This window comes from Tyto alba, unplaced genomic scaffold, assembly GCF_018691265.1.
Source record: "Tyto alba isolate M040663 unplaced genomic scaffold, T.alba_DEE_v4.0 Super-Scaffold_46, whole genome shotgun sequence".
In the NCBI taxonomy this organism is placed as follows: Eukaryota; Metazoa; Chordata; class Aves; order Strigiformes; family Tytonidae; genus Tyto; species Tyto alba.
Window position 1 is genome coordinate 11834258 of NW_024881322.1, and position 26154 is coordinate 11860411.

At 39.1% G+C, this 26154-nt stretch overlaps 1 protein-coding gene across 4 annotated transcripts in view; it reads left to right on the plus strand.

Annotated features, from left to right (window-relative positions):
- The window catches only part of UBP1 (upstream binding protein 1), a 43127-nt gene that overhangs the window by 3545 nt on the left and 13428 nt on the right, over positions 1–26154 (plus strand). For 2 of the 4 annotated variants that reach the window (XM_042806566.1, XM_042806567.1), the window contains exons 2-8: positions 7950–8101; positions 15000–15076; positions 17675–17780; positions 18395–18501; positions 20247–20399; positions 20551–20661; positions 21203–21310. In XM_042806566.1, coding sequence (XP_042662500.1) covers positions 7950–8101; positions 15000–15076; positions 17675–17780; positions 18395–18501; positions 20247–20399; positions 20551–20661; positions 21203–21310 — 814 coding nt within the window. Of the gene's footprint in view, positions 1–290; positions 473–7949; positions 8102–14999; positions 15077–17674; positions 17781–18394; positions 18502–20246; positions 20400–20550; positions 20662–21202; positions 21311–26154 lie in introns of those variants that run through there. The other 2 variants (XM_032997432.2, XM_042806568.1) reach the window with 2 other exon arrangements.

The window sequence follows — 26154 nt, forward strand, 5'->3', positions numbered from 1 at the left end:
TACTTGGTTAATGAATTGATTTAAATTAAGTTAAATGAGCATTAATATAAGGGCAAGTACCTTAATGACTGATTTTTTTTTTAATGTGTAATTTGGAAGCCGAGTATATGGATTTATTTAAATGCTTGCAACTCCAATGATATTTGTAGTGTGAAAATTGAAGCCTGTCATTGGGTAAGTTGATTAGTTCAGGAGTAGGTATTTTGGTATATACTCCTAGATTAAAACCTGAAGCTTAATTAACTAAATTGAAAAAGATGACTCTTGGTTCTGGAACAGGACATATGAAAAGACGTCCAGACAGTCCTCCATTTGTGGACAATCAAGTCAGTTTGATTCTGCTGCATCTCCCAAACACTTGAAGAATCTCTGGAGAGTGGAGCTGGCTGCTGTCTTGGTTGAAAAGAACAGAAACCCAACTGCAGTCCATAACTTCCTTACTGTGCTTTGGAGAGCCTTGGATGGATCCAAAGTGAGGAAACTTTGTGTATTCACTCACCCCCGAGGCTTAGCCGTTGTCTTTAAAACTTACAGCTTTATTTTCAGGTTTTCATGGTTTGAGCCCAGAGGGCAATGGAGCACCACGGAAGCTGTTCACTCATACCTTTCCCCTATCAGGAACAGAATGGAGAAGATGAAGCAGAATGGCTCAGGAATCCAGATAAGGGCTGCAAGGGGTGTTGTTAGGGGAATAAAAAAAAAAAAAATCTCTTTCATTCAGACACTAACAAAAGACAACTCTTAACAAAGTGGGATGGTGAGAAGAGCCACCACATGCAAAAACACCTCCCCCACCGCTGCCTTCTTCCTGGGCTCAGCTCTGCTCCCAAATATCTATACCTCCTTCCCCAGCAGCACAGGGGATGTGGGTTAGTCAGCTCGCCGTGCCTTCCTTCTCAGGATGGGGAATGAATGTGGCTCCCCTCTCACTGCAGACAGTCTTCCACGAACCTTCTCTGGCGTGATCCCTCCCCACGGGCCGCAGCCGTTTCTGTGCAGCTCTGGCGTGGGTCCCCCCCGCGTGTTCCAGCCCTCCCAGCGCCGAACCACAACAGTGGGAGCCACTTCTCCCCTCAGAGTCCCGGCCTCCTCTAAGCGCAGGCGCCTGTCCTGGCGTGGGCTCCTCCACAGGCCTCAGGTCGGCTGCTGCTCCACTGGTGACCTCCACGGGTGGCAGGGGGGTGGCCCTGCCGTCTCCCCAAGGGGTAGAGGGGGCTCTGCCCCAGCACACCTCCGCCACGTCCTTCCCCTTCCTCCCGCTGACCTGGGTGTTTGCGTAGGTGTCCTTTTCACAACTCTTCACAAGTCCCAGCCCCCTCTCAGGTTCCACTTCTTAAATACATTATTGCAGAGGTGCAGCCACCGTCACTAGTTGGCCTGGCCCTGGCCAGAGGCAGATCCGACTTGGATCTTGGGGGACCTTCTGGAAGTTTCTCACAAGGGTCACTGCTGTAGCCCCCTCCCTTGCTAACAAAAACCCTGCCACTCAAACCTACCATGCAGGTGGAAAACAGGGGGAGGGTGTTGTCTTCTAACACATTCTGGGTCCCTGACATCCTTTTTCTGGCTTCTGATGAACATGATTCAGTCATGACAGTTACTGTCTTAACTTCATAGTCACTGAGCAGAAATAAAAAAGATGGAGTTACCTCTTTCAGGCCTGGTTTTCCTTGTGGCTGCTGTTACTTTCTGACAGACAAAATGAGTGTTTGTGCTTCCCCTCACGCCTCCCACTCTTTTGAGATTCTGCTACTGGTTATGTTGGGTTTTTTTGGTTTGTTTTTGGTTTGTTTTTTTTGTTTTTTTTTTTTGTTTGTTTGTTTTTAAGAGGAGTGCTTAGTTAAAAAAAAAATGCAGGATACCTTAAGATGCACACAGCATTTTCTGGAGAATATATGAAAAAGCTTCTATGCAGTGGTCTGTTCTATTTTTATGTACTGCACTGTAGAAGAAATAATTTTCACTGGTGTGTAGACTCTAAAATAAAATTTTATTTACTGCATAGAATTGGAGCTTGATTCTGTATGTTTGCACACAAATATATAAATACCTGTTAGGAGCTAGACGTTTGAGGAAAAAGAAAATCCACAACCCTAAACCCCCTTGCTTTGTTAACACGGATGAAACATGTCAGAAGATAAACCTCGTGTTCTAGATCCCTGACATGGGGTTTGGTTCTTTTCTGTTTTTTTTCTTCTTCCCACTTGAATGGGTGAATATGTTTCAAAAAGTCAAGGAGACCAGTTTAACTCTTAAGGAAAAGACGCTTCAGGTTGCTTACCTACCTTGTCTGTTCCCGTGACTTCTCATGGTGGATGGATGTGTGGGATTGAGAGCAGGGCAGCAAGTTTACCCTCATTTATGCTTTATGTGTTATTCATGTTTAGGAGCAAGCTGCTGCAAATTAGAGCAGCTGCCTGACCCTCCCTGTGTCGGAGGAGTGGATGGAGAGCCAGGGATTTGTAACTGTGAACAAATACTGTTCTTACAGCTTTTCCTTGGTACCTTCAGGAGTTCAGGAAGACACGGGTTTTGGTGGTGGGATTTTTGTTCTTTGGTTGTTTTTTTGCATTCTGTGCCAGATTTCCCGTAAATTGAGGCCTTTAACCAGATGAGTTTCCATGTGATGGGTTGTAGGATTCCCCAAAGAGCATTATATTTGCACCCATTTTCTCATTCATGTTGCGCTTCTTGACAGCTGCTTCAGATAAAGTTGTTTCCCAGCAGCTGCTTCCAGGGGCTCGTCTCACATCAAACTTGCTTTTGTGGACACAGGGAAAGTGCTAGGAAGTATCCGCTTTCCTGTTCCCTTCCATTTTCCTATGGCTTGTTTAGACCTTTTAACAGTGTGGAACTTGACTTGGAGATTGTAAGTTATTTAAATACTGCTTGAGGAACATTTTTCTCGAGGTATTTGTCCTTGTAAACCATGCTTTAAAGTTTCAAAAGACTGGATATTCTTGGATGCTTTAGTACTCACACCCAAAGGTATACAATCCAAAAGACAGATAAGGCAGATGATTGATGGGCTGTCACTTTGAATTTTGATGTCATACTAGTTCCTGTTCTTGTAAGGACAGGAGGTTCTTCGTGTGTTTTGTGACCCTGTTATTACTAGACAGGGTTGGTGGTTTTTAAAATGCTTCAGAAAAGGAAAGAGGGTTTTAAATTTAGAAGGAAGGTGATTTTGTGGCTGGCAAACACATTTCACAAACATGGGAGAAGGATAACTTAAATTTTTGTTGGTCTTTTTGTACTATGCCCATGTAGGCTACATAACAGAGTTTATCACACATGATCTGTCTTACTGGGTGCTTTGGTTCAGGTGTTAACAGGCACCTCGCTTCCTCTTCTAAGCCCTTCCTACTTCTGTATGGTGAAGTTTCATTTATGCACTTCTGTAGTATAGCTACCTAAGGTTATTGAGTGTTGGAGATGTGTTTACTGCCTGCTTTTGGTGTGTAATGAAGACTGTTTCTGTTGGGTTTCTGGGAAAATTTTCTCCTCCCTCTAGGAAGAAAGAATGCTTTCAGTTGAATGCTTTAGATAACAAATTGTGAGGGACTGAGATAAGACTTTCTTTAATTGGGCTAATAGTTTCAAAAATTTGGTCTCAGAGTTCCTTCCATCAGGAGAATAAACCTTGATAGATCTCCTTTTTCAAACGATACCAAGAAGTCTAATAAAATATGCTACTTCTCCTTCATGGCAAAACATTGCCATTAATTTATACCTCAGCTTGCTTGTAGTAGCCCAGAGTTCACTTAGATGAGACGAAGTAAATTAGTCTTTTACTTCACAAGATCAGAAGTTATCAGTGGCAGAAAAAGAACAGAATCACTCTCTTAAAGCTTTTTTCTCCTGTAGCCTGAAATAATTTCAACAGTAGCTATTTTGGAAAAGTTATTTTTCTTCCATCTGGGCAGCCCTGCCAGTGGGTGCTTCAGTGTTGGTAAGAGGTTCTTTGCGATGTTAAATAACCTGAGCAAAGCTGGCAGTAGAAGTGCCTGTCACTAATCTGCACTGGGCCAACACAAATCAAATTTCACCAGGCGAGTAGGAAAATGACTAAAGGATGCTGAAGTGTGCATAAACACAGAGGCTGCCAAGGATTTACTGGGGGGCAGATAATTTGCACTGCCAGGCTGTTGGCTCTTTATAAACGCAGAAATTGTATTTGGGGTCTGAGGGGAAAGAAGCTGGAACTGAGAAGGCTGACCTGCTCTTGAGTTTTTTTTGTTGGGACCTACAATAGAATCGGTATAAACTTAGAGGTGGTAAAAAAGAGCGCCATTTAGGATCTCCATAGTTTTTAGGAATGTGATCTACTTAATAGCATATATTGTATGCAGTTTATCACTTACAAGATGTTCTTCTTCAGTGTAAGTAAAGAGGACTATTGAAAATACTAAACTTCTGTTTTCCCTTTGGTTTCCTTCTCTGAATTGTGAGTACATCTCACATCTTCAGCTGTGCTGTGTGAGCAATGAATTTTATTTTGTAGAAAAAGCTCGTCACTTTGAAATATAGGTGGTCCCTGTTCGAACTAATGTAAGGATAATCAGGGGATTTTGGCCTCAGAAGTGGGAGGAATGCTCTTTGTATTCCTGTTTCTGCATGTTCCTTATGATTTCCTAGGTAAATGTAGGCATTAGTGATTTCTTTGTTACTGCCACTCATGAGGGGGAAATGGGCTTAACTCATTATGCCTGCCCTCGAGTTATGCTTGATAGGGTGGGAGTTTCTCTACAGTAATATTTTTGTCACCTGCTTTTACCACCTTCAGTTGTGTAGCTGTGTGTTGGGCTGTGCTATGAACGGAAAGAGATCCCAACCTACCCCAGAAAAACAGTGTGTCAAGGGGGAGGATGGGGAGGGAGCAGTTCACGTGGCAGAAATTCTTTATGCCAGTCCTGCCCAGAATACCTTTTGCATTGCTGAGCCGTGGGCTCATGGGTATCGAATAAAACTGGTCATCCTCTGGTGCTGGACAACAGCGACTGAAGGACAGACCTGTCGCTTCATAGCAGCTTCCTTGCTGAAAGTCAGAAAAGATGCATCACTTCAAGAGGAGTGAATAGTTGGTTCTAAATCAGTTAACATTTCTTTACCACTGACATGTTAAAATCTTAACTTGAAATACTTTATTAATACCTTATTGACTCTCTTTACTTGCCTGCAGCTTCTACCTGGTTTTAGATGGGAACAAGTATATGTTTGAATGTGAAAACACTGACATTTCATTCTTTATGAGTGAACAAATAAAAATGTTATTTAAATGGTATTTATTTAAAGATGGTCTAGGAAGGTCTTTTCAGTTGTAATGGCTTCTCTTTTTTGTTGGAATGTACTAGTACCCAGAAGACTCTTTTATAAGAAAAATATATGTTTTTATCTAGGAAAAGAAATTAAGGTTCTTACATTTGCCTCATGCTGTTTGCTGGATCATTTTTTTGGAATGGTGGCATTTAAGAATGCACATTATGCTTTCTTTACAACCAAATTAATTGTAGGGTTGAGGAGTTGGTTGTCTTTTTTTTGTTTTCTTCTGCAGTGGCAGATAGTTATTATCACTTTGTAATTCCTAGCAAAATCAGGTTTAAAGCTGGCTAAATTTGTCTTCCATTTGTATTTGTTGGCTTCCAGTGCCTTGTCTGTTAATTTAACTAGTTCATTAACCACGGCACACATTCTCAAGCAGACCAGATGCATTTTTATCTTTAAATTGTGGGTGGAAGATGAAGGCTTGAAAGATATTTTTCATAAATACACAAAAGACTTCTCTTTTTAATCTTGCGTGTTACACGACGAAAGCAAGCACGGTGGAACTTAGTTGAGAATTGCAGGTTATTTATTTGATGAGATTGCATGCCTTCCTTGTTGCACTTTGGCTCTTATGTATGTATTTTAAAGCCTGTTACTGTTTCTTCATTCTTTTGGTTTTAATGTTCCTCTTCATAAAAACACTAGCGGGTGTTCCAGGTGTCGGTGGGTGACCAGCGTGGGTTCCTGGTGCAGAAGTCCTGCCCTGGGACGGGGCTTCCCTCCGCTTGTGGCAGCTCTCCCTCTTGTGTTGGGTTGCCCTCCGCTCATACTGCCCTTGGACAGCAGGGCACAAAGCATCTAGTTGTTTCTTCCAAGTCATCTTCAGGCAGCAGCAGCAGTCCACTGATCTACAAAATTTTCCGTCCTATGCCTGGATATGGTGCTACTTTTGTCTGTTGAGAGTGTCCACTTCTCAAGTGGGTGTTTCACGTTATCTTCCTTTGTACCTAGTAAAGCAATGCAGCCTCCTCCGGGCTCTGTTTTGGGGAGCTGGCATCAGAAATAGCTAAGGTATGGTTCAGCAGGCTTGTACTGCTTTTTTGGACATCATCGTGCTTTGTCCTGCTTTCATGCCGCTTTGTAGCATCTCATGTGGTTTCTTCCCAGTGGAAAGGAGTCTCCATGGGTGTCTTTTTTTGATCTGTTCTTAATTCTGGTTCTTATTTTGGGGAGAGGCTGTAGAGTCTCTACAAGGTATAGACAAACTTCTTAGACTTTTTCACCGTTCATAAGTATTTCTTCTTTCAGGTCAATATAGCTTCTTCCAGGGGAGTAGAATATGATGCGGCTGGCCTTTACATTATTGTATGTAGCACACGCTCTGAGAGAAAAGTTGGAATGCCCCAGCTGTGTTCCTCATGCCTAATTCTTATGTAGACCAAGTCTGTACTTTAAATTTCTGTGACACAAAAATACTGGCTGTAATTTGACTTTTAAAATTGATTGTGATACTGATACTTTTTGATTCTCCAGATATGAGCTGGAATTTAAGAGGGATTAGACATTTCTCTTTAAATAAAGCAGGCTCTCACAGAAATGAAGAACAGCAAAAAACATTTTTACTTCAAAAATTTCAGAGTACAAAGTATAAATAATAGTGCGATACAGATAAGACAATTCTTTTACAAAGTATATGGGATTTTATGATTGTGGCCAATGCAAGAGACGTAAAAGATATATGTAGATTAAAAACTGAATCAACAGGTGAGGTGGTGTGAGAAATCTTCCTTCAGTTGTGGAAACTAATTTTCAAAGAAATCTTCATGGATCTGCAGGTAATTTCACCATGAACAAAAATTCAGCGCAAGAAAAAACAGTCATTGAACAGAATTTACTAATCTCTGAAGTTTTATTTATGAAGGATTACTGCATACAAGGAAAACAAATCCATTGCTAATACAGAATATTTAATTCCATGGAAAGCAGATGTGTTTGCTGGTTGTGGTGAAGCTGTTTGTCTTACCTGTGGACAGCACGGATTGCTCTTTACTCTTCAGAAGCTTTGCAGTTCCAAAGTTTTCCTGGTTGTCTTGTGACTATAAGTGAAGTGAATCTTGGCATATACTTTCAGTAGTTTAAGTTGTGTGAAACTGCTGCTTAATAATTGTTGTGCTATTCAGTGTGCTAAAGCCGAATAAAAGTTAATATTGAAAAATTTTCAATGTCAACAGAATTTATAAGTTAGATATAATGATAATAATTGAGGAGAAAAATGTTCACAGTGTAACTTTGGGGAATTTATTATTTTGAAGAAGAAAGTAAATGCATTGTTCTCAGCTGCATGAATATTAGGCAAACTTGCCTATGCTGACAGGTGGAAAGAGTAAACTGAGTTTTCTCAGTGGAGACAAGAACTGAAGATTAAATTTTCAGAGGATCAGCACAACTTTATTTTTTGCCTGCTTAGGTTCCAGAGCTTTGTTGATGTATCCTAGCCTAAAATTTTGGTGGAAAATATTTTGGATACTGCTCACATTCGTTTCATTAATAAACCGAGTGACACAATTCTGTATGTATTCTACTGTTTTTTTTAAGTTACAAATAACCTTTTTTTTTTTTTTTTCTTTAACTTCAGGCAAAACAGGACCAGCAGTCTCACAAAGTTATTTGTTTGTTCTTTTCAGTGATGTTTTGGCACTGCCTATTTTCAAACAGGAAGATTCCAGCCTTCCACAAGAAAATGAGACTAAACATCCACCCTTCCAGTACGTTATGTGTGCTGCAACATCTCCAGCAGTGAAATTATATGATGAAACTCTTACATACTTGAATCAAGGTTGGTATACATATGTTGTAGGCATAACTACAGCGAACGCAGCTTGTGGTTCAAGTCTAAAACTGGGATTGTATTTCATGTTTTGATATGTGTGCGTACATCCAAAATAAATGCACGTTGAAAATGAGGTTGGATACCTTACTAGTAGTCTTGTTTTGTCCAACTTGCAGACTTATAACTATAGTCTGTCATTGCTTCCCCTTTAGAGTCTGGGGTTTTTTGTTTTGGTGGTTCTTACTGTTCTATGCTATCCTCTCCGTCCTCCCGCCTCTCCCAATAAAAATAAAGCCAACAGAGCTTTTAGGAGACAAACTTCAGGTAGTAATAGCTTCAAATACAAGACTCATTTTTCATTCCTATTTAAACTTGAATCATAATAGGAAGTTATTTGGATGATATTTGCATAAGTTACACACAAACACCCCCTAAAAGTCATAATAAATGTTAAAATGTTGATCCCTAAGCAAAAAGTGTTACACAACAGAGACCACTGTAATCGCTCTCAAATAACTATACATATCTGCCCAGAACAGTATCATATTTGAAACGTGAACAGAAGTGCAGCTACCTTTGCAGTTACCTTTGGAGTTTGTGTGTATTTCACCATTGTCTCTTTACATTTATCAGAAATTAACTAGATAAATACTTTGTGTGAGTCTAACTGTTTTTTGTTTTGTCATAGCCTGCAATTGTTTTGCATGAAAATTGGGTTTTCCTTCTACAGAGGGCACTGACTGCTGGGTAAATAAACTGAATGTGGTCATTGCCATGTGATAAAACCTCCCTCACCTCTGGAAGTGACATTGGTGTCCTAAGTTTAGTCAGCTAGTGTTCTGAACTCAAAGGAAACCATTTATCATTTGTTTTGGACCATATCAGTGCCTTTGTGCTCTCCTGCGCCTCCCTCCCTTGGCTCTGACAATCTAGGATCACCGTTTGTAGACTTGTTTTTGCTTTTTCTTTTTGTCGTGGACTTTGACCCAAAGTCTCTCAACAGACAGAACTGCAGTTAGAAGACACAGTCCCATAGCATGATTTGTATGAAAGATAAAAACAATTTTAAAAAAATTTATATTCACCACTTATTTTCTGTGTACTACCATGTTTTGTAACAATTAATCTTCTTAGCTCATATGTTTCTCTGAGTAGCATACTACTTTGGTGTGCAGTTAAAAGGACACAGGTTAAAATATGTATTGGTGAATTTTCCTTGGCCTTTGGGAGCTATTTAACTTAATTGCTTTACTAGGTTATAGAATTTGTGTATTTTACGTATGTGTTTTCTTGATAGGTTATCTTTTTTGCTCAAATTAAAATGTTTCTAGTAGTGTGAATTTCTGGTGGTGTATTTCATACCTGGAAGTGTTTAACTCTGTACCGGGGCCCTAAAATCTGTGAGAGCAGATTGTATCTAATTTGATACTGACATGATGACAGCATCGTTTTCAGCTTTCCGTGTGAATAAAGTTGCTAAGTGCTTTATCTTGCAGTATCCAGTCTGTCTAAATATGCTTTAAATGTTACTTGACTTTCTACTAATGAGAATAATGGAAGTTCTTTAGGTGATTTCTAGTGTCTTACAAACATGTGATTGCATAGTTCAGCCTTTTGCTTGGTCAAGTTTACTTTATTTTTTACCACTTTTCGTACCCTGAGTGCTCTCTTCAGGAGAAAACAGTGCAGTTGCAGCAGTATACTGGACCAGCAAGATGCTTTGCACTGTTTAAAAAAAACTTTGGAGTTCTATAAACTTTTAACTCTGGAGGAACATACTTTTTCTTCTTCAGTGCCAGGATTCAGCCTCCCGGACCAAACACAAAGCTTGAAGGTTAGCTCGGTGTGCTGGGGAACTAGCACAAGGTGGCAAGCTGAAGGAGGAAAGTGCTTGCTATCTTGCCTCTGAGAAAGAGCTTGCTGTTTAAGTGACAGTGTCTGAAATGACTGTAAATGTTTCATCTGCCTGCCAAGGTATCTTTTAATATAAAGATTCCTTTTGAAAAGTAGTTTTGCTGGTTTTCAGTGTCCTAGGTAACTTTCTGGTGTTGAAAAACGAAGGCATCGGTATGCTATTTTTCTAAATAAATATAGGAAAAAAAACAGTTGGCCAATTTCTATTCTATGCTAATACTTCAGACAGAAAGATAGTATATTTGCTGCCTAGGTTAAGACTTTTTCCTTAAATTCTCTCTATTAACTGTTTGTGTGTGTGTGTATATATATATGTGTGTAAAAAAAAAAAATCCTGGTATAGTTTTGAGAGATGACATTTTTCATACTGAAGCCAGCTTAAAGTAAAGATCAGTTTGCAACACTGAGTTGTACCAATACAAATATTTGTGTAATGAGTTGGATGGATTCCTCTAGAAAAAGCGTAATTTTAATTCTGGTCACTTCAGTTACCTGGTTTCTAGTTTTGACTCTGTTATCAGTCAGTGTCTTAAATAATTTCCAAGAGGACTGTGAATATGGAGTACTATAGAGGGCAAGTACCCTCTTTAATTTCATCAGTAGTTGTTTTAGTTCACTGGATTGGGAATACCAGGATCAATGGGAAGATTTTCTCTGTCTGTTAAGATGTGGTGACGTTCCCTAAGGCAGTACTTAAGCAAGCCCTGACTTTACCCTCTGTCAGGAAGTATTTTAATTGGAATAGCTAAGAGCTTCATTTGGAGAGCATCTGAACGATGCTCTTAGTCATATGATTAATTTTAAATAGTCCTGTGAGGAGGAGGGAATTGGACTTGATCGTTACGGGTCCTTTCCAACTTGAGATATTCTCTGAGCTAATGGAATATTTAAAGTGATTAGGTTTTCAGCTGAAGCTGATTCTAAAAGTTCAAATCTTGGAGTGACGATGGTTGGTTGTTCAGGAGGTTGCAGGATTCTTCCTAACTGTAAAGTCTGTTAAATTAATGCATTGAGAATGCGTATCAGAGTTGTAGGATGGCATTTTGAGTTGGCTGCTGTTCAGGTAGATGTATATTGAGTAGCAGAAGTGATATGGAAGATAATTGCTTTTAAAAGGGAGGCATTCTTGAGGTTGATTTACACAGTGCAGTTAGACTTGCAGTTTTGTGAATGCACAGAACTGCTTGGAGGAGATGGGATCCACTTCAGTAAGGGGAACAAAGGTACCTTTGCCAGCAGGCTGGCTGACCTGATAAGGAGGGCTTTGAAGTAGGAATGACAGGGGAGGGACAGAGTTAGCAGCAGCACTGTGAGGGAGTGATGGACATGGTTGATGAGCAAAGGGCCTGAAGTGATGTGCCTGAAAAGGAACACGGAATGAACAAAAGGAGGCTTAATCAGGCTCACCTCCAGCATTTGGATGTAAGCAAGCACGTGCCTCTAAAGCACCATGAGGAAACCCCAAACGCCTGTCTGGGAAATGAGCCCAGTGGGGTGCCTCTCTGAAGTGCATGTACATTAATGCAAGCAGCATGGGAAGTAAACACAAGGAATTAAGACAGCTGTTGGCAGTTGTAGGGTATGACCTATGACTCCTATCATGGAGATGTGATGGCTTGCATACTTGGAATGTCGCAGTGGAGGGGTGCTGGCTCTTTAGGAAAGGCAGGGCAAGAAGATACAGAATGGGGAGTTGCCCTTCATGTGGGATAACAGCTGCAATGCCTGGAGCTCTGCCTCAGGATGGGTGATGAGCCAGCTGAGAGCTTATGGGTAGGATTAAAGAGCAGAACAATATGGGTGACATTGTAGTGGATGTCTGCTTTAGGCCACCTGACCAGGAAGAACTTGTAGATGAGGCCCTCTGCAAAGAGCTAGAAATAGCCTCACGTTCACAGACTGTGGCCTTCGGGAGGGCTTCAGCCACCCTGTCTGCTGGAGGGACAAGGCAGCAGAGCATGAGCAATCCAGGAGGTTCCTGGAGACCATCGACTGACAACTTCCTGACCCCAGTGACAGAAGAGGTGGTAAGGAGAGGTGTTCTGCTGTACCTCATGCAACAGGGAAGGGCCCATTGGGCATGCGAAGGCAGGCTTGGCTGCTGACTGTGAGATGGTGGAGTTCAGGATCCTGACAGGAAGAAGCAGGGCAGAAAGCAAGATCATGTCACTGGACTTCAGGAGAGCAGACTGGCCTCTTCGATGATCTTGGTAGAGTCCCTTGGGGTGAGGCCCTGAAGGGAAGAGGGGCCCAAGGAAGCTGATTAATACTCAAGATCACCTTCTCCAACCTCAAGAGCAGTGAATCCCAATAAGCAGGAAATCAGGCAAAAAGGGCAGGAGGCCTGCATGGATGGGCAAGGAGCTCCTGGCAAAACTCAGGCACAAAAAGTAGGCATACAGAAGGTGAAAGCAGGGACAGATACCCTGGGAGGAATACAGACTCTGTCTGAGCACACAGAGATGTGGTCAGGAAAGCTAAAGCTCGGCTGGAATTCAGTCTGGCAAGGAATGTCAAAGACAATGAGATGGTCTTCTGTAAGTATAGAAGAGGCAAAAGGAAGACTGGAAAATTTGGGCCTCCTGGTGGCACAGGACATGGAAGAGACTGAGGTACTGAATGTCTTTTTCACCTCAGTCTTTTCTGGCATAATGGGTGTTCAGGAATCCCAGGCCCTAGAGGTCAGGGGGAGAGTCTGGAGCAAGGAATATGTACCCTTGGTGGAAGAGGAACAGGTCAGGGAATACTTAAGCAAACTGGACTTACATCAATCCCTGGGTCCACGGGATGTGCTCATGAGTGCTGAGGGAGCTGTCAGTTGTCATTGAGGCCACTCTCAGTGGTCTTTGAACAATCATGGTGACTAGGAGAGGTGCTGGGGGACTGCAGGAAAGCAACCATTGCTCTGATCTTCCAACAGGTGGACCCAGGGAACTGCAGGCTCCCTGGGGAGGTGATGGAGCAGCTGATCCCGGGCAGTTTCCAGGCATGCAACGGACAGGAAGGTCATCAGGAGTAGTCAGCACAGATTCACCAAGGGGAAGACATGCTTGACTGACTTGATAAACTTCTATGATGAAATGGCTAGCTTGGTAGACAAGGGGAGGGCGGTGAATATTGTTTACAAGTCACTGTCTTCAGTAAGGCTTTTGCTATTTTTTCCCATAAGGTTCTTACAGAGAATCTAATGAAGTATGAGCTGGATGAGCATCCTGGGAGATACTCAGAGGCAGCCAGGCTTGGTCCTAGGCAGTTGCCTCTAGGTGGCCCTGCTTGGGTGGGGGGATTGGACAAGACGACCTCCAGAAGTCCCTTCCAAACTCAACGGTTCTGTGGTATTTGTGAAAAAAGGGCACTACAGTTTCAGAGTTAAACAGGGGTACAATTAAAGTTCCTAGCACCTTATGTCACCTTGCTCCTGTGGCTGCTCTCCAGGAAAGAGTAGAGAAAGTAGCATCTACAGCTCTCCTACAGAGATGACTAAAATGAATGCTGTGGTGCTTTTCACACTTTCAGAGCAGCTACGTGTCCAAAACTCCAGAATGGAATGTATCTGTCCCTTCATCTTGAAAACTTTCCATGCTATTTTTGCACTTTTGAGTCAGGTATTCCTTTGTCTTTATCTTCATCAAATCTTCAGTCTTAGTATTATTTTGCACCTGTAACAGGTCAGCAGCACTTGTTGAGCAAACAATCAGAATTTTTTTTCTTCCTACTACCCCCACATAATGATGAGGGAGAACAGAGAAATACTTGCAAAAGTTTTGTTAATTGTGCTAGATTAAAAGAAAATGCTGTCTGTAAATGCAGATGGACTTAAATGTGCTATATCTGTGTGAGTAAAATAACACTAGTAATTGAAAAAATTTCACTAACAGGAAAAAAGTTCCCTCCTGTTAAATATAGGAAGAGAAATTATCTATAACTTTAGTCAGATGCACTAACTTAATTTTTTCTATGGATTTATGTCATCAGTGCTTACATCAATGATCAAATGCTTCTGGGGTAAAGAAACCCTGTACATGTGTAGAGCGTATACATAAATGTGCTAATTTCATTGCAGAAAAACAAAAACAAAAACAACAACCAAATGGTCCATAGTTGGACATAACATCAGTCTATGAAACCGTGAAAGGAGTTGAAGAAATTGTTTGCTCATCCACAGGGGTATGATAGCTGAACTTCTGCCTTGTAGGGCAAGTCAATAAATGCCTTTTAAATGTAGCGTACACTAGAGTGTAAAGGCAGTTTGGAGGGTAATGCAGAAGGTAATGAATTTACTGCACTTGATCTTGGTGAACCTCTTGAAATCTATTTTGTCCTATATTTTAGTTAGAGAAAGGTAATTTTGCAAATGTATATGTGCTGTTCACCTTGGAATTAAGACCTCTGTAGTTGAAATAAATTACTTAGACCTTTGTCTCTTGAAGCACACCCGTTCATCAGATTCAGTGGAAGTACAGGTGTGCTCACACCTGTTTGGAATAACCAGTAACTGGCTCTTCTAAAGGCTTATTTCTGAAATCATACAAAACCTACAAATTGTACAAAGGCAACAGGTAAACAGGCAAAGTTAAAAATGGCAGAGTAGTGTGTATGTTGTATGAAGAGTGCAAAAAATCTGCAAGAGTTTGTTTTGGAAGACTGGTCTATGGTTCTCAATATGTTGCCTTTCATCAGTTTTAAAAATAAAAGAATTCAGCTTTGAAAAGTTTTTCTTCAGGAAAAAAAAAAATAAACAAGGACTACACTTCATGTAAAATACTTAAACTTTGAAAGTATCTGTAGTTTTGAAGGTACTGAGAAGATTTGCTTTGTTCCATTAATTCCCCTGCTGTGAAGTGAATCTTACTATAAAAACTTCTTAAACAGGAGTTTCAGGGACTGATAGTCTTGTGTGCTGCAAACCAAAGCTAATTAAGGTGCATTAAACACAAAATAACTTTGTGATTTGACTCTTCTACTAATACAAACATTTTTCTCGTTAAAGGTCAGTCCTATGAGATACGGATGCTAGATAATCGGAAGGCTGGAGACATACCAGAGATCAATGGAAAATTGGTGAAGGTGAGTTGAAGTTCTCTAACGAACCTGTGCTGCTTGCATATGAAAAGAGTAATTCTTAACCTTTTATTATATGCTTATTCACGGAGGGAGGTAGACCAGCGGCTCTGACCAATAAAGAAAATAGGCACAGGGGAACCTAATGTGTGGTTTTGTTATTTCAGGTTTATGACAAACTAAAAGAATATACATGTATATTTTTCCCCATTCATGCATGGGTTCATTTCATGTAACTTTAGACAACTAAAGGTGAGCTAATCACTTCACGTACCCTTTATGAGGTCTGCAGTCTGATCTGTTTTAAGGTAAGATGAACCTCCACCAAATATGCCCATGTCTTTCTGCTGAGTAAAAGAAAGCTGTGGTAACAGTGATCTCAAATTAGGGTATCTAAAGTTAGGTAAGAGAAATCCAATCTGGAGACTGTACGTTTTATGGATTTTATTTTTTTTCCCTGCTGTCACTAGATACTTGCTCAGAATGAGCATGGACCAGTGATGTTTACAAATAAAAATGACTGTAAATACCCAATGCATACACTGTCTGTACTGAAGTCCAAATTATTTTATGCAAAGCTTAAGATACCTAGTTGCCTATAGATTTGTATCCAACGTGTTCTGAGCTGTTTCATTGTCCATTTCAAGTGATTAGGCCATGTGGAAGGAAGCTAGGGGATCATTAAGAAGGTAGTGGAGATATGAACATGTTTCTTAATAGGTGTTATGGAAGACATACCTGTGGTTTTTACAACAATGGGATATTGAAGATACATCCATAGGAAACCAGGTCTCTAATTTTGCTGCTCATTGAGCAGTTTGTTCCACAGCTGAGCTCTTTTCCAAATTCCAGATTTGTCTCCTTGTGCTTTAATGGTAGCAGAAGGTACTGTGGATCTCAGGTATTGAATGAAGCATAAGAATGAGGTAGACTGAAAAATCTCCAATTCGTGGTACAAATTAAAAGAACTGATGGAAGGGAGGGGTTTGGATTTTTCTTTTAAGCATCTAATGGTTTTATCTAATTCTCTGAAAAATCTTATTTGGATATATAGGAAAGAGTGGAAAAACTTCAACTGAGTCACTTTGAAAGTGGTACTGATAAATACACCAGAACAGTCTGCCTGTGGGAGGCTGAGTCTTTACCTCTCAGCTTTGGGCTATGTAATTTGTGACCTTTGACTTGCTTGTATAGTCCTGTGCCTTGTTCTTTTTCTGTCTATGAGATACTTGTTCGGAGATGATTTCAGGAAGTGTTAAGCATAAGCATAAAACTGGGATTTGTGAGTTCTGTAATGAAACCTTTGGCAACCTGGCACGTTGACTGGCTGTAATAAGCCTGTTGACTATTTTGTCCTCATAGGTGCTATTACCTTGTAGCCTTTGGGTATCTCTCTGCTGTAATTTTATATAGGTTCGTATATCGGTGATGAGCCATTTGGTAGGTAGAATAGGACGAAGCAGAGTAAAAGTTTAAAAAAAGTGATGTTTATCATAGCAGGGTACTGTAACGCTCCATTAACAGACTTTCCATTTTGGACGCTTCCCTGCTGGAATTGCAGTACTTTAACAAAGGCGGCATTTCATGTTGGTGAAGGTGGTTGCGGGTATTTCCAAGTTCCAAACTTGTCAGTTTGCAGTGAAAAAGGAGCGGTGTGTTTATTTGTGCATGGGTGCGTGTATATGCACACATACATGTGCTTTCCATTATATTTGAAATAAAACCAGGGAGATGGAATGTAACTTGAAGAGATACTTGATGTAAAAGTTCTTGGGGTTTTTGGGGCACTTTTATTTGCTGTTAATACAAGTAAGACTGCAGACTAATAGAAAAAAACAATGCAAATTTGTCTACATTGTGTTTGTTCAGCAGCAATTAATGTGTCCAGGATTTTTGCCCCTCTATATAACAAGTTGCTTTGTATGTGCATTCATGCAGCAGAATGTGACAAAGCGCACAGTTGTACCCGAACCGGTCACAAAAATAGGTGGTGTTGGATAATTGCTTCTAGCTGAATAAAGTTAATCCTGTCATCGTATTTTTAGATTCATATTTCAGCTAGAATAGTATGGGAGTTGTTTATTACTACTTGTTATTAAATAAAATCACAGATTTGTTGTAAATATGCTCATAACTACTAGGAAGGAAATTTTCTATTAATTTTATTTCTTAAAACCACCTACAAAAATTCACGTAATTCCCAGTGAAAAAAATTGTCAAACTACATTCACTGCTTTTCCGAATAAATGAAGACTTCTGTGTGTGTTTTCTAAAGTAAGTTGGTGTTGCTTACACAGTGTTGATACTGTGCTGTCAGCGTTGCTCAGTTCACTGCATGTAATTCATAGTGACCTTTAGAATATGCGATCAGATGTAATTCTCTTTTGGATTTTTACCGTATTTTTGAACATCTCCTGCTGTTCAGTTCTGTTTCTATGTTCTGGAATATTTTGGTATACTGATGGTTGCCAAATGTTTTTTCTGTAAATACATATTTATTGGCACTGTGGCTATTTTGGAATGTTTGAGTGCTTTATCTTCAGGCTGTTTCTAAACATATAGTAACTTTGTGGCTCATCAGATGCTTGTTTTTCTCTTTGTTAGAGTATTATAAGAGTTGTGTTCCATGACAGAAGGTTGCAATATACAGAGCACCAGCAGCTAGAAGGTTGGAAGTGGAACCGCCCTGGGGACAGACTTCTCGACTTAGGTATAATTGTTTCTATCTGTTGCCACTGTATAAAATTCAATTTCCGAATTTAAATTGATCATGGTCACATTTGTGCTTGGGCTGGTGAAAAAACACAGACCAGCTTTCTGCACGCTGCTCTGTCATGTGTATTTTGAATATAAATGTTCTTACCACTTTCACATTCCATTAAAACCTTTAAATTCTACAGAAGTAAGATAGCAACTCTGCAATCTTAGGCATTTAGAAATCTTTCTAATTTGGATTACTAAATGTTAGAGTAATTAGAAGAACGCAGACAAAAGTAACTTTATTAGATTGTGAAAATGGTACCAACATGGTTTCTGTATGTTGCATAACTTGATAATTTTTGGTGCATAAGTTGTGTGTGGATGGTGGTAGGAGAGGAGAAGAATAAAAAAACACCCTGAGACCCTGAGCGCTTTGTATGTTGAGTCTACTGAGATTCTTCAGATCAGTCTGAAGAAACTGTTTCCCGGCTTATGGTCAAGCTATCAAAGACCACATTTTTCCATTGTACCTGTGTTTGCTGACGGTAACCTTATATTAAAATTTATTTGTAACGTTTTCTTGGAATATGATTATTTTGAAATATATACTACTTATTTTAATAGATATTCCAATGTCTGTTGGAGTCATTGATATCAAGACAAATCCAAGCCAGCTCAATGCAGTTGAATTTTTGTGGGATCCAACAAAATGTACATCTGCTTTTATTCAGGTTTGAAACTTTACTTGACTGGATGTCTGTGTTTGGTGCCTTTCAGGTCACAAGCAGTAGTCATGAATGCACTGTGAAGCTTCTCGGTTTCTTATTTGTGGGATAGCCACTAAATACCAGCTTTGTAAAGAAGATAGATCCATAGTTCTGTAAAGGTCCATAGTTAGGTTTTTCAACTTGATTTGGGTTTATAAAAGCATCTTTTAAAAACAATGTAAATGTGAAAGGCTTTTGAAAAGCTCTTGGAAGAAAGCTGACATGGTAAAAATACTTAGTTATACAGAGCATTAGAATTAATTTATATTCCTCTAAATAACTGTCATGATGACGTTTTTTCCAGTTGAGGGACCTGCTCCTAGTGGTGAGCTTCAGCAGAGGCTTGGCTTGAGGAATCCAAATGAAAAATAATGTGCTACAAAGAGTTTTAAATCAGACTTTCAAAGATATTTCTTACTATGTCAGTAGGCTTCCTTGTAGTAGGATTTGTATTATTGTTGTATTTGATATTCAGGGCAATTGAACATGCTTTCTTTGGAAATTATTTAGATAGAATGTTCAATTTTGCATTGGAATTCTTAGCTTACTTTTGTCTCAGATCTGTTTTTATTACAAAATAAAAAGATAGAGGTATAAAGTTTGAGGTAGAAGTGTTTCTTACTGAGGCTGCCAAAATAGTTAAAATTCCATATTGTCAGTAAGTTAACTTTGATCTAGTACAAACAAAGACATTCTTTCTAGTAAGAATTACATAATTGCTAAAGTGTTCTCTCCTTGAAATAGTGTGAGGTAAACTATTGAATATTTTTTTTTTTTAATGCACTTCCTTAGAAGTGGTAACAGACTGACTGGAAATGGAACTGTTTCTTATTATGCCAGTATAGTTCACTTACTCCGAAGGCTAGAGAGCATAACATAGAGGCACTGATTACACACTGAAAGCTTCCATTTCCAGTCTGTGGTTCTCTGTTGTTGGTGGCTGTAGGAAATAAAAAGATAGTATTGTAGTCATTGAGAGTGCAAGCTGTCCATGGTGCTTGGCTCACTTAAAATTCTGTAAGGAAACAAAAAAAAATGAGAACTGTCTAGTGAGATTCATCGTAACTTTCTGTTACACTGATTTTCTCCTTCGATACCTTTTAGGGGTACTTTTAGCTTATAAACCCAGTCTTAATTCTGATGTAGCACTTGAGGCAATTACATACTGATCAAAAGGTCTGCTGACTTCTATAGGAAGTTGGGCATATTTGCAAATATACTGATTTCACATAAAATTAAAAACTCTTCCAGTCAGTAACCTTCTATAGATTTGGTAATACATATTACAAGTAACTCTAATGTTTACTCTAGCTATAATGCATTGAACAATAGTATCTTTAAAAAGTTTTTGCTATATTCATGATAGATATAGTTGTCATCCACATACATTTGTCTTAATATCCAACAAGTTCTTATTAAATAAAAATCTATATTGACTTCTGCTTTTTGGAGAGATTTTGGTGACACACTTGGTTGTTGCCCTTGTTCCCTGTCAGCTCAGGGATAATGTTTTTGGTTTCATTTGCGTGTGAGCATGAAAAGGAGTGAAATGTTAGTTATGCAGCTTGGTCCTGGGATAGGCTGGGTAATTTGTTACTCGTCCTTAGAAAAGGTATATGATGTTGGTAACACATAATAAAATTAATATCTAGAATACTTCTGAGGGTCTTTCTTGTCTGTTTTTTTTTTTTTTTTTTTTTTTTTTTCAGGTACACTGTATCAGCACTGAATTTACGCCTCGTAAACATGGAGGAGAGAAAGGAGTTCCTTTCAGGATTCAGGTTGACACTTTTAAGCAGACTGAAAATGGAGAATATACAGATCATCTGCATTCAGCCAGTTGTCAAATCAAAGTTTTTAAGGTAACAGTAGAAAACATCCTTAATAATCCTTTCAGAAGTTCTCATAAAGATGGGGGACATCTTTATATTACTGCTTGACTTCTGAGATCAGATCTCAATTATAAAACCATTTTCCACTTGTGTTCTTGTTCGTGTAACTGTTCATTTTTAGCCAAAAGGAGCAGACAGGAAACAGAAAACAGACAGAGAAAAGATGGAAAAGCGAACTGCACATGAAAAAGAAAAGTATCAGCCTTCATATGACACCACAGTTCTTACAGAGGTAACAAAATAGAATTGCATCTGCTGACTGAGAAGGAAATGCATAGATACAGCTTATTACTTAGCTGCAGTCTTGGAAGGGTTGGGGAAGAATTAGTTCTACACAAAGATAAGCTTTTTATTTGACAAACTTTCCAGTGAACAGCAACGTTAAATTTTAAGATTTTTGTGCAGTAAACCTTCATATAGATACTGGATAGATGCTTGTATTAAAACACACTAAGATTGAACACTATTTGACTGACTGTACTGACCAAGTCTTTTGGTACAGATCTAAAAACCTTGCAGCTGAAAAGCAAAACAGAAAAGAGGGGGGAATTGAGAATTTAAATATCTGCCAAATTTGAGCTTCAGAGTCTGTTTTTTGGAGATTACTGAATTTAAGGCCAGCGCCTCTGTAGGTTTTTGCATTTTCTTTTTATTTAAACATCAGTGAGTTCTATAAAGTTTTCTAAGGATTTCAGAAGTTCTTTAAAGGCTTTTAGATCTTTCCTCACTGTATAATGAAAAGAAATTGATCCAAATCTTTGGTGTTTGTCCAGATGAGGCTTGAGCCTATAATTGAAGATGCAGTTGAACATGAGCAGAAAAAGTCCAGCAAGCGGACTTTGCCAGCAGACTACGGTGATTCTCTGGCAAAGCGAGGCAGTGTAAGGGACTTCTGCTTACCTTTTCATTGTGCAAGATACCTTGTGCAGTGTTAGATATAGGAGAAACTTCCATTATATAAAGTAAAAACATTTTGATTGCAGTGTCTTAATTTTATTCACTTTTATGTATACCAATTATTCCATGTTTGTTTTCAGCAAAGGAATCCTTCCTAAATCTAACACTTAAACTGTTGCAGAGGGACTGTGTAACTTTTAAGTCGAGAGCTTTCCGTTTATGCGACTTGAAATGAAATAGCTTTTTGCTTTCCTATGTGTGTGTACCTAGTGGAAGTAAGAACAGTGAAATTTAGTGTTTTGTTCCATATTTGTACTTAACATTCAATATAAGTTTCCATGCACATCGGTATTTTTAAAACGTCATGTAGTGTTGCAGATGGTTGATTGTTAGTGACTGATTTTTTCCTTTAGCTATCAACATACTGTGCTCCAAGCTTGTTTAATGCAGTTAAAAGTGTCAGGACATCTTTGTGACATGTGTACGCTAATCTATATGTGCCCCCCAGAATGAATCTAACACGTATCCTGCGCAATCTTCCTGTCAAGAGTTAGCATTTTAGGTTTCTTAAATGCTGTTTCTTAAAGCGAATATTATCGAGACCGTACGTTTTTCAGATGAGAAACAATCCTGCATTTTCCTTTTGGCAGGTTTAAATGTCAATTAATTATGTGACTCTGGAAGACGATTATTTGTTTGTTCTTTGAACAGGCGTATTGTGCTGGGAGCTGTTTCCCAGCAGCACTTAGGCAACGGCCAACTGACTGACTGTTGTCTCTCGGACATTAGTTAGTTCGTATTTATGATCTCTGACAGTGATGTATAAGGTTTAGGTTATAAAATATTTCTTGTTGTTTATAAACTGTGTAACCGGGTGGGAGGGAGCAAGCAATATTAAGTCAGAAGGCTTCTTTGGAGGATCTGGTTTTTTTGGTCCCCTGAAATTATCATGAACCCTGAGCTGTCTGAATTTACCTTCTACTGTACTTGGTTGTTGTTCTTGTTTTTTCTTTCTTTTAAGATGCACCTTTAGGATTCTTTGGCAGGGCAGACATTCTTTCATTTGTTCCAGATGGCCCTGGGGGTGAGGTACAGACAGGAGACACAGGATTTTATCACTTCCACTTCTAAATCATGTCTGAAGCATCTTTTGAAGCTTGTCCTTGGAGGGATTTCTGCTTTTTTTTTTTCCCTCCCCATGCTCTCCTCTTCCTGTTGATACAAGTTCTTCATAGAATGATTGTTGCTTATAGGAAGAATAATAGAAAAAGCTATTTTTAAAAGATACAACAAATCCCTTTTCCAGAGTAGGACAAACTGTAACTAAATGATACCTGAAAGTTGTCTAACTTGTTCTCAACTTGATAATCTCTTGAAATACTAAGCTTCTATGAATGAGTGCATTACCTTTATTGTAGTGAAGAAAAATAGAGGTAGGACAGGTGTAGTACTGGACTTCTAATGCCTTTCCCAAAGCACACAAAGGATGGTGGGGGTGTGTTTATTTCCTCGCTTCTTGCTTGGGTTGAAGGATGACCCACGGGCTATTTTGGAATAACAACTATGTACAGCTTTTCAGTTCTCTTCATTGTGCAGCTGACTATTCCTGGTTTGCATTTTCCCTTAATGAAATGCTATCTTGAGATCATTTGGTCAGTTTGTCGAGACCATTTTGAACTTTATTCCTGTAGGATGAAATGCTTTCAGCCTTGCTAACTTGGTATCATCTGCAGATTTAGCACATAACCCGTTCCATCATGACAGTTATTTTTATTACTAGCAAAATTATTAGAAATCACCAAGCCCGTTAAAAAATACCATGAAACACTATTTTTGCTGTGTTCATAGTGAACCCATGGTAATCACTATACACTCATTAAGTACCATTTGTAACTATGTAAGTCGAGTGTACGACTTGTTTGCTTGATCTAGAAAAGGAATGTCTGATTTGCAGCTTGAAGGCCAACTCATCAGCCTTTTTCTCTTGTTTACCAGACAGGCTTACTCTTGTGGGCCTTGTAAATATGGACAGGGGGTGATGCATGTTTCTGCTTAAAGGAATTCTGTCCTTGCAGATCTGTCTTCCGAAATGCAGCCATCAGAGGGTTTGGCCGTTGTCATACTTGCCTTGTATGTGCACATCAAACATTCCACATATGCAGTACAGTGGTCACAGAGGGACTTAGACACAAAAACTGAAGACCTGTTTCCCTACATTTATGTATGAGAATTGACACTGGTTACATATTATGTCTTTACATATGATGGATCTTGTACTTTGCATGTCCTGGGAGCTGCAGCTCCATTACAGAAGGAAAACAGGATTGTTTGGAGTGTTTTTCTTGACGAAGTCAAGAGTACTGGCTGTTACTTAGCCAGTGCTGCTTCCTAGATGCCCAGAATTTCTGAATTCCAGAAATTTAGGTTGATCCAATCTATAATCCTTTCCCTTTTTAAAGCTGGGTATTGTTACCTTCCTCCTACACATAACCTACTATACAGGCTGTCTTTTTGGTTCCTTGCTTTTTGCATCTCATTTTGTATGTTGCCTTCTTTATTTTGTATTTTGCCCTTCCAAGATTTTGCTGTCCCATTTGCTGGCTGTTTCTAATTTTGTTTTGTTCTTTTTTTTTTATTATTTATTTTCCTCCCCTGTATGATTTCTTCTAGCTCAGCCCCAATCTGATTTGAACAGAATGGTTTCTTACAGTGCTTTCTTCAGGAAGCATTGAATCTAATATCTCTTCTTTCCAATTTAATTCATATGGGACTCTAATACAATACAAAGATTTTGGTGAAGCTTCATTTCTGAATGGTCATTCTGCTCTGCTCTTTTGTCTTCTAAGAACGAGATATTTTTTTCTAACTACCATCATCCATATTTTCATTCATTTTCATAAGAATGTCATCTAGATATGCTTTTCCATTACTCCTTTTTATTTACTTGATGTTTCGAAATTCAGTGCACTCACTGCAGTTTCTGCAGTATTTATCTCCATATTTTCCAAATGGACAGACACAAACTGCTTGTTAAGACTCTCTCCTCCTATGGATTGTTGACTTTTTCTGTAGAGATAAAAGGCTATAAATGTAACACTGCCTTCTGGACCTCAGAGTCCACATGACCTTCATCCAAGAGCCATTTTATGAAGGAGGCACTTTATTTCTTCCTCCCTTCCAAATATACAGAAGCTAGTGCTTATCTAAGGATAAAGACAAAAAACCCCACCAGATTACTTCCCCTGCTTTGACTTTGAAAAAGCAGGCACGTTTGTATTGTGATAGTTGTGTCTTTGCACTTTTTTCTGTCTGCAGTATCTTGGTTGATTTTTATATTAGTATGTATTATATTATTTGTAAAAGCCAGAATATATAAAGCTACAATTTGATTAAATTTGATCAAATGATCATTTTTTGCAGATAGAGCTGGCACATGGAAGTTAGAAGACTTCCAGGTATAGACCTTGAAATAAATGGGAACATTAAGTTTTGGACATGAAAGATTGGTGCAGAAGTTAAATATTTTCTGTAAGGTAGTTACATAGCCTCTGTAAGGTTTTGTATTCTAAATTGGAGTAAGAAAGTGGAGCTGGAGCAAAACTAATTTAGCAACGTAAGCATATAGTATTTCCTTGATTGTTTCTCCTTACATCTATCCTTCATGCAGCAGTATCAGTGGCATACAGGATATGTAATGTGGGTGACCTCACATTTTAGGAATAACTTCTGCATTCATAGCAATCAAGTCTATGTGTGCAGAAGCTTTTTACTTTTGCCAACAACAACTTCGGTTGTTTGGGACAAGAACCACGTATTTTACAGGTTCATTGAAAAAGCTCTACACCATGTATAATAAAAATGCTGCTTTGTTCTCTAAAGATGATGCTGTGTGCCCACGTACAAGAAGTCTAATTAGGAGAACAAATCGGACTACCTAGATTTTGTTTTAGTGTTTATTTGATATTTTAATATAGTGTGGAGTTCTTTGTCAAAGTTCAGTGTTACTCTCTTGTAAAGCATGAATTTGGGTAGATTCAGGTAGATTGGTAGTAGGAATGGAAATGACATTAAATAGTGGCTTAGAATAACTTGTGATTTTGCAGTTCTTTATGAGTTAGGAATGTTAATGCTCCATATCCTGAATCTGAAAAGGCTTACTTAGAAATATTTCCTATCTTCCTTTTTAACTCAGTAAAACCATTTGTCAGCACTTTATAACTTCATTCATAGCCTACACAGAAGGATGTGAAATATCTGAAACCAGAAAGTTTTCTCCTTCTCAAGAATTAATCAGTATTTGGAAATAAGACATCATTTCCAGAGTACGGTTATATCAGTAGCATTGTATCAGTGTACTAGTAATGGAGGGTAGTTAGGCTTGAGACTTCAAAAACATCATCTCTGGAAATTCACCAGTATATATTTATTGTTCATTACAGGTAAAGATAGAATGCCAATCTTTTTTCTGTTCTGTGATGGCTTTTTATAGAGTTGGATGCTTCCTTGTGACAGGGTGACGTTTTTCTCTAAAGTTTGCATCCAGTGGCCAGGAACTTCCAGTAATTAGTATTAGCTTGATGAATGTCCTTTGGTTAACTCACTTTTGGGCTTAAGAATATAAGAAATACCCTGACTGATCAGACCACGAGTCTGTGAGGTCCGGTGCTCTGTCCCTGGCAGTGGCAGCCCCAGGCACCGTTTTGGGGAAGCCGTGCCACTTTCTGTGATCCGTTCCCCTTGTAACCTCCCAGTGCCCAGAATTGTCATGTGGGATGTTAGAAAGCACACCCCGGCTTGGGCTTTTTAGTGTTCATGGGTTTTGATGGTC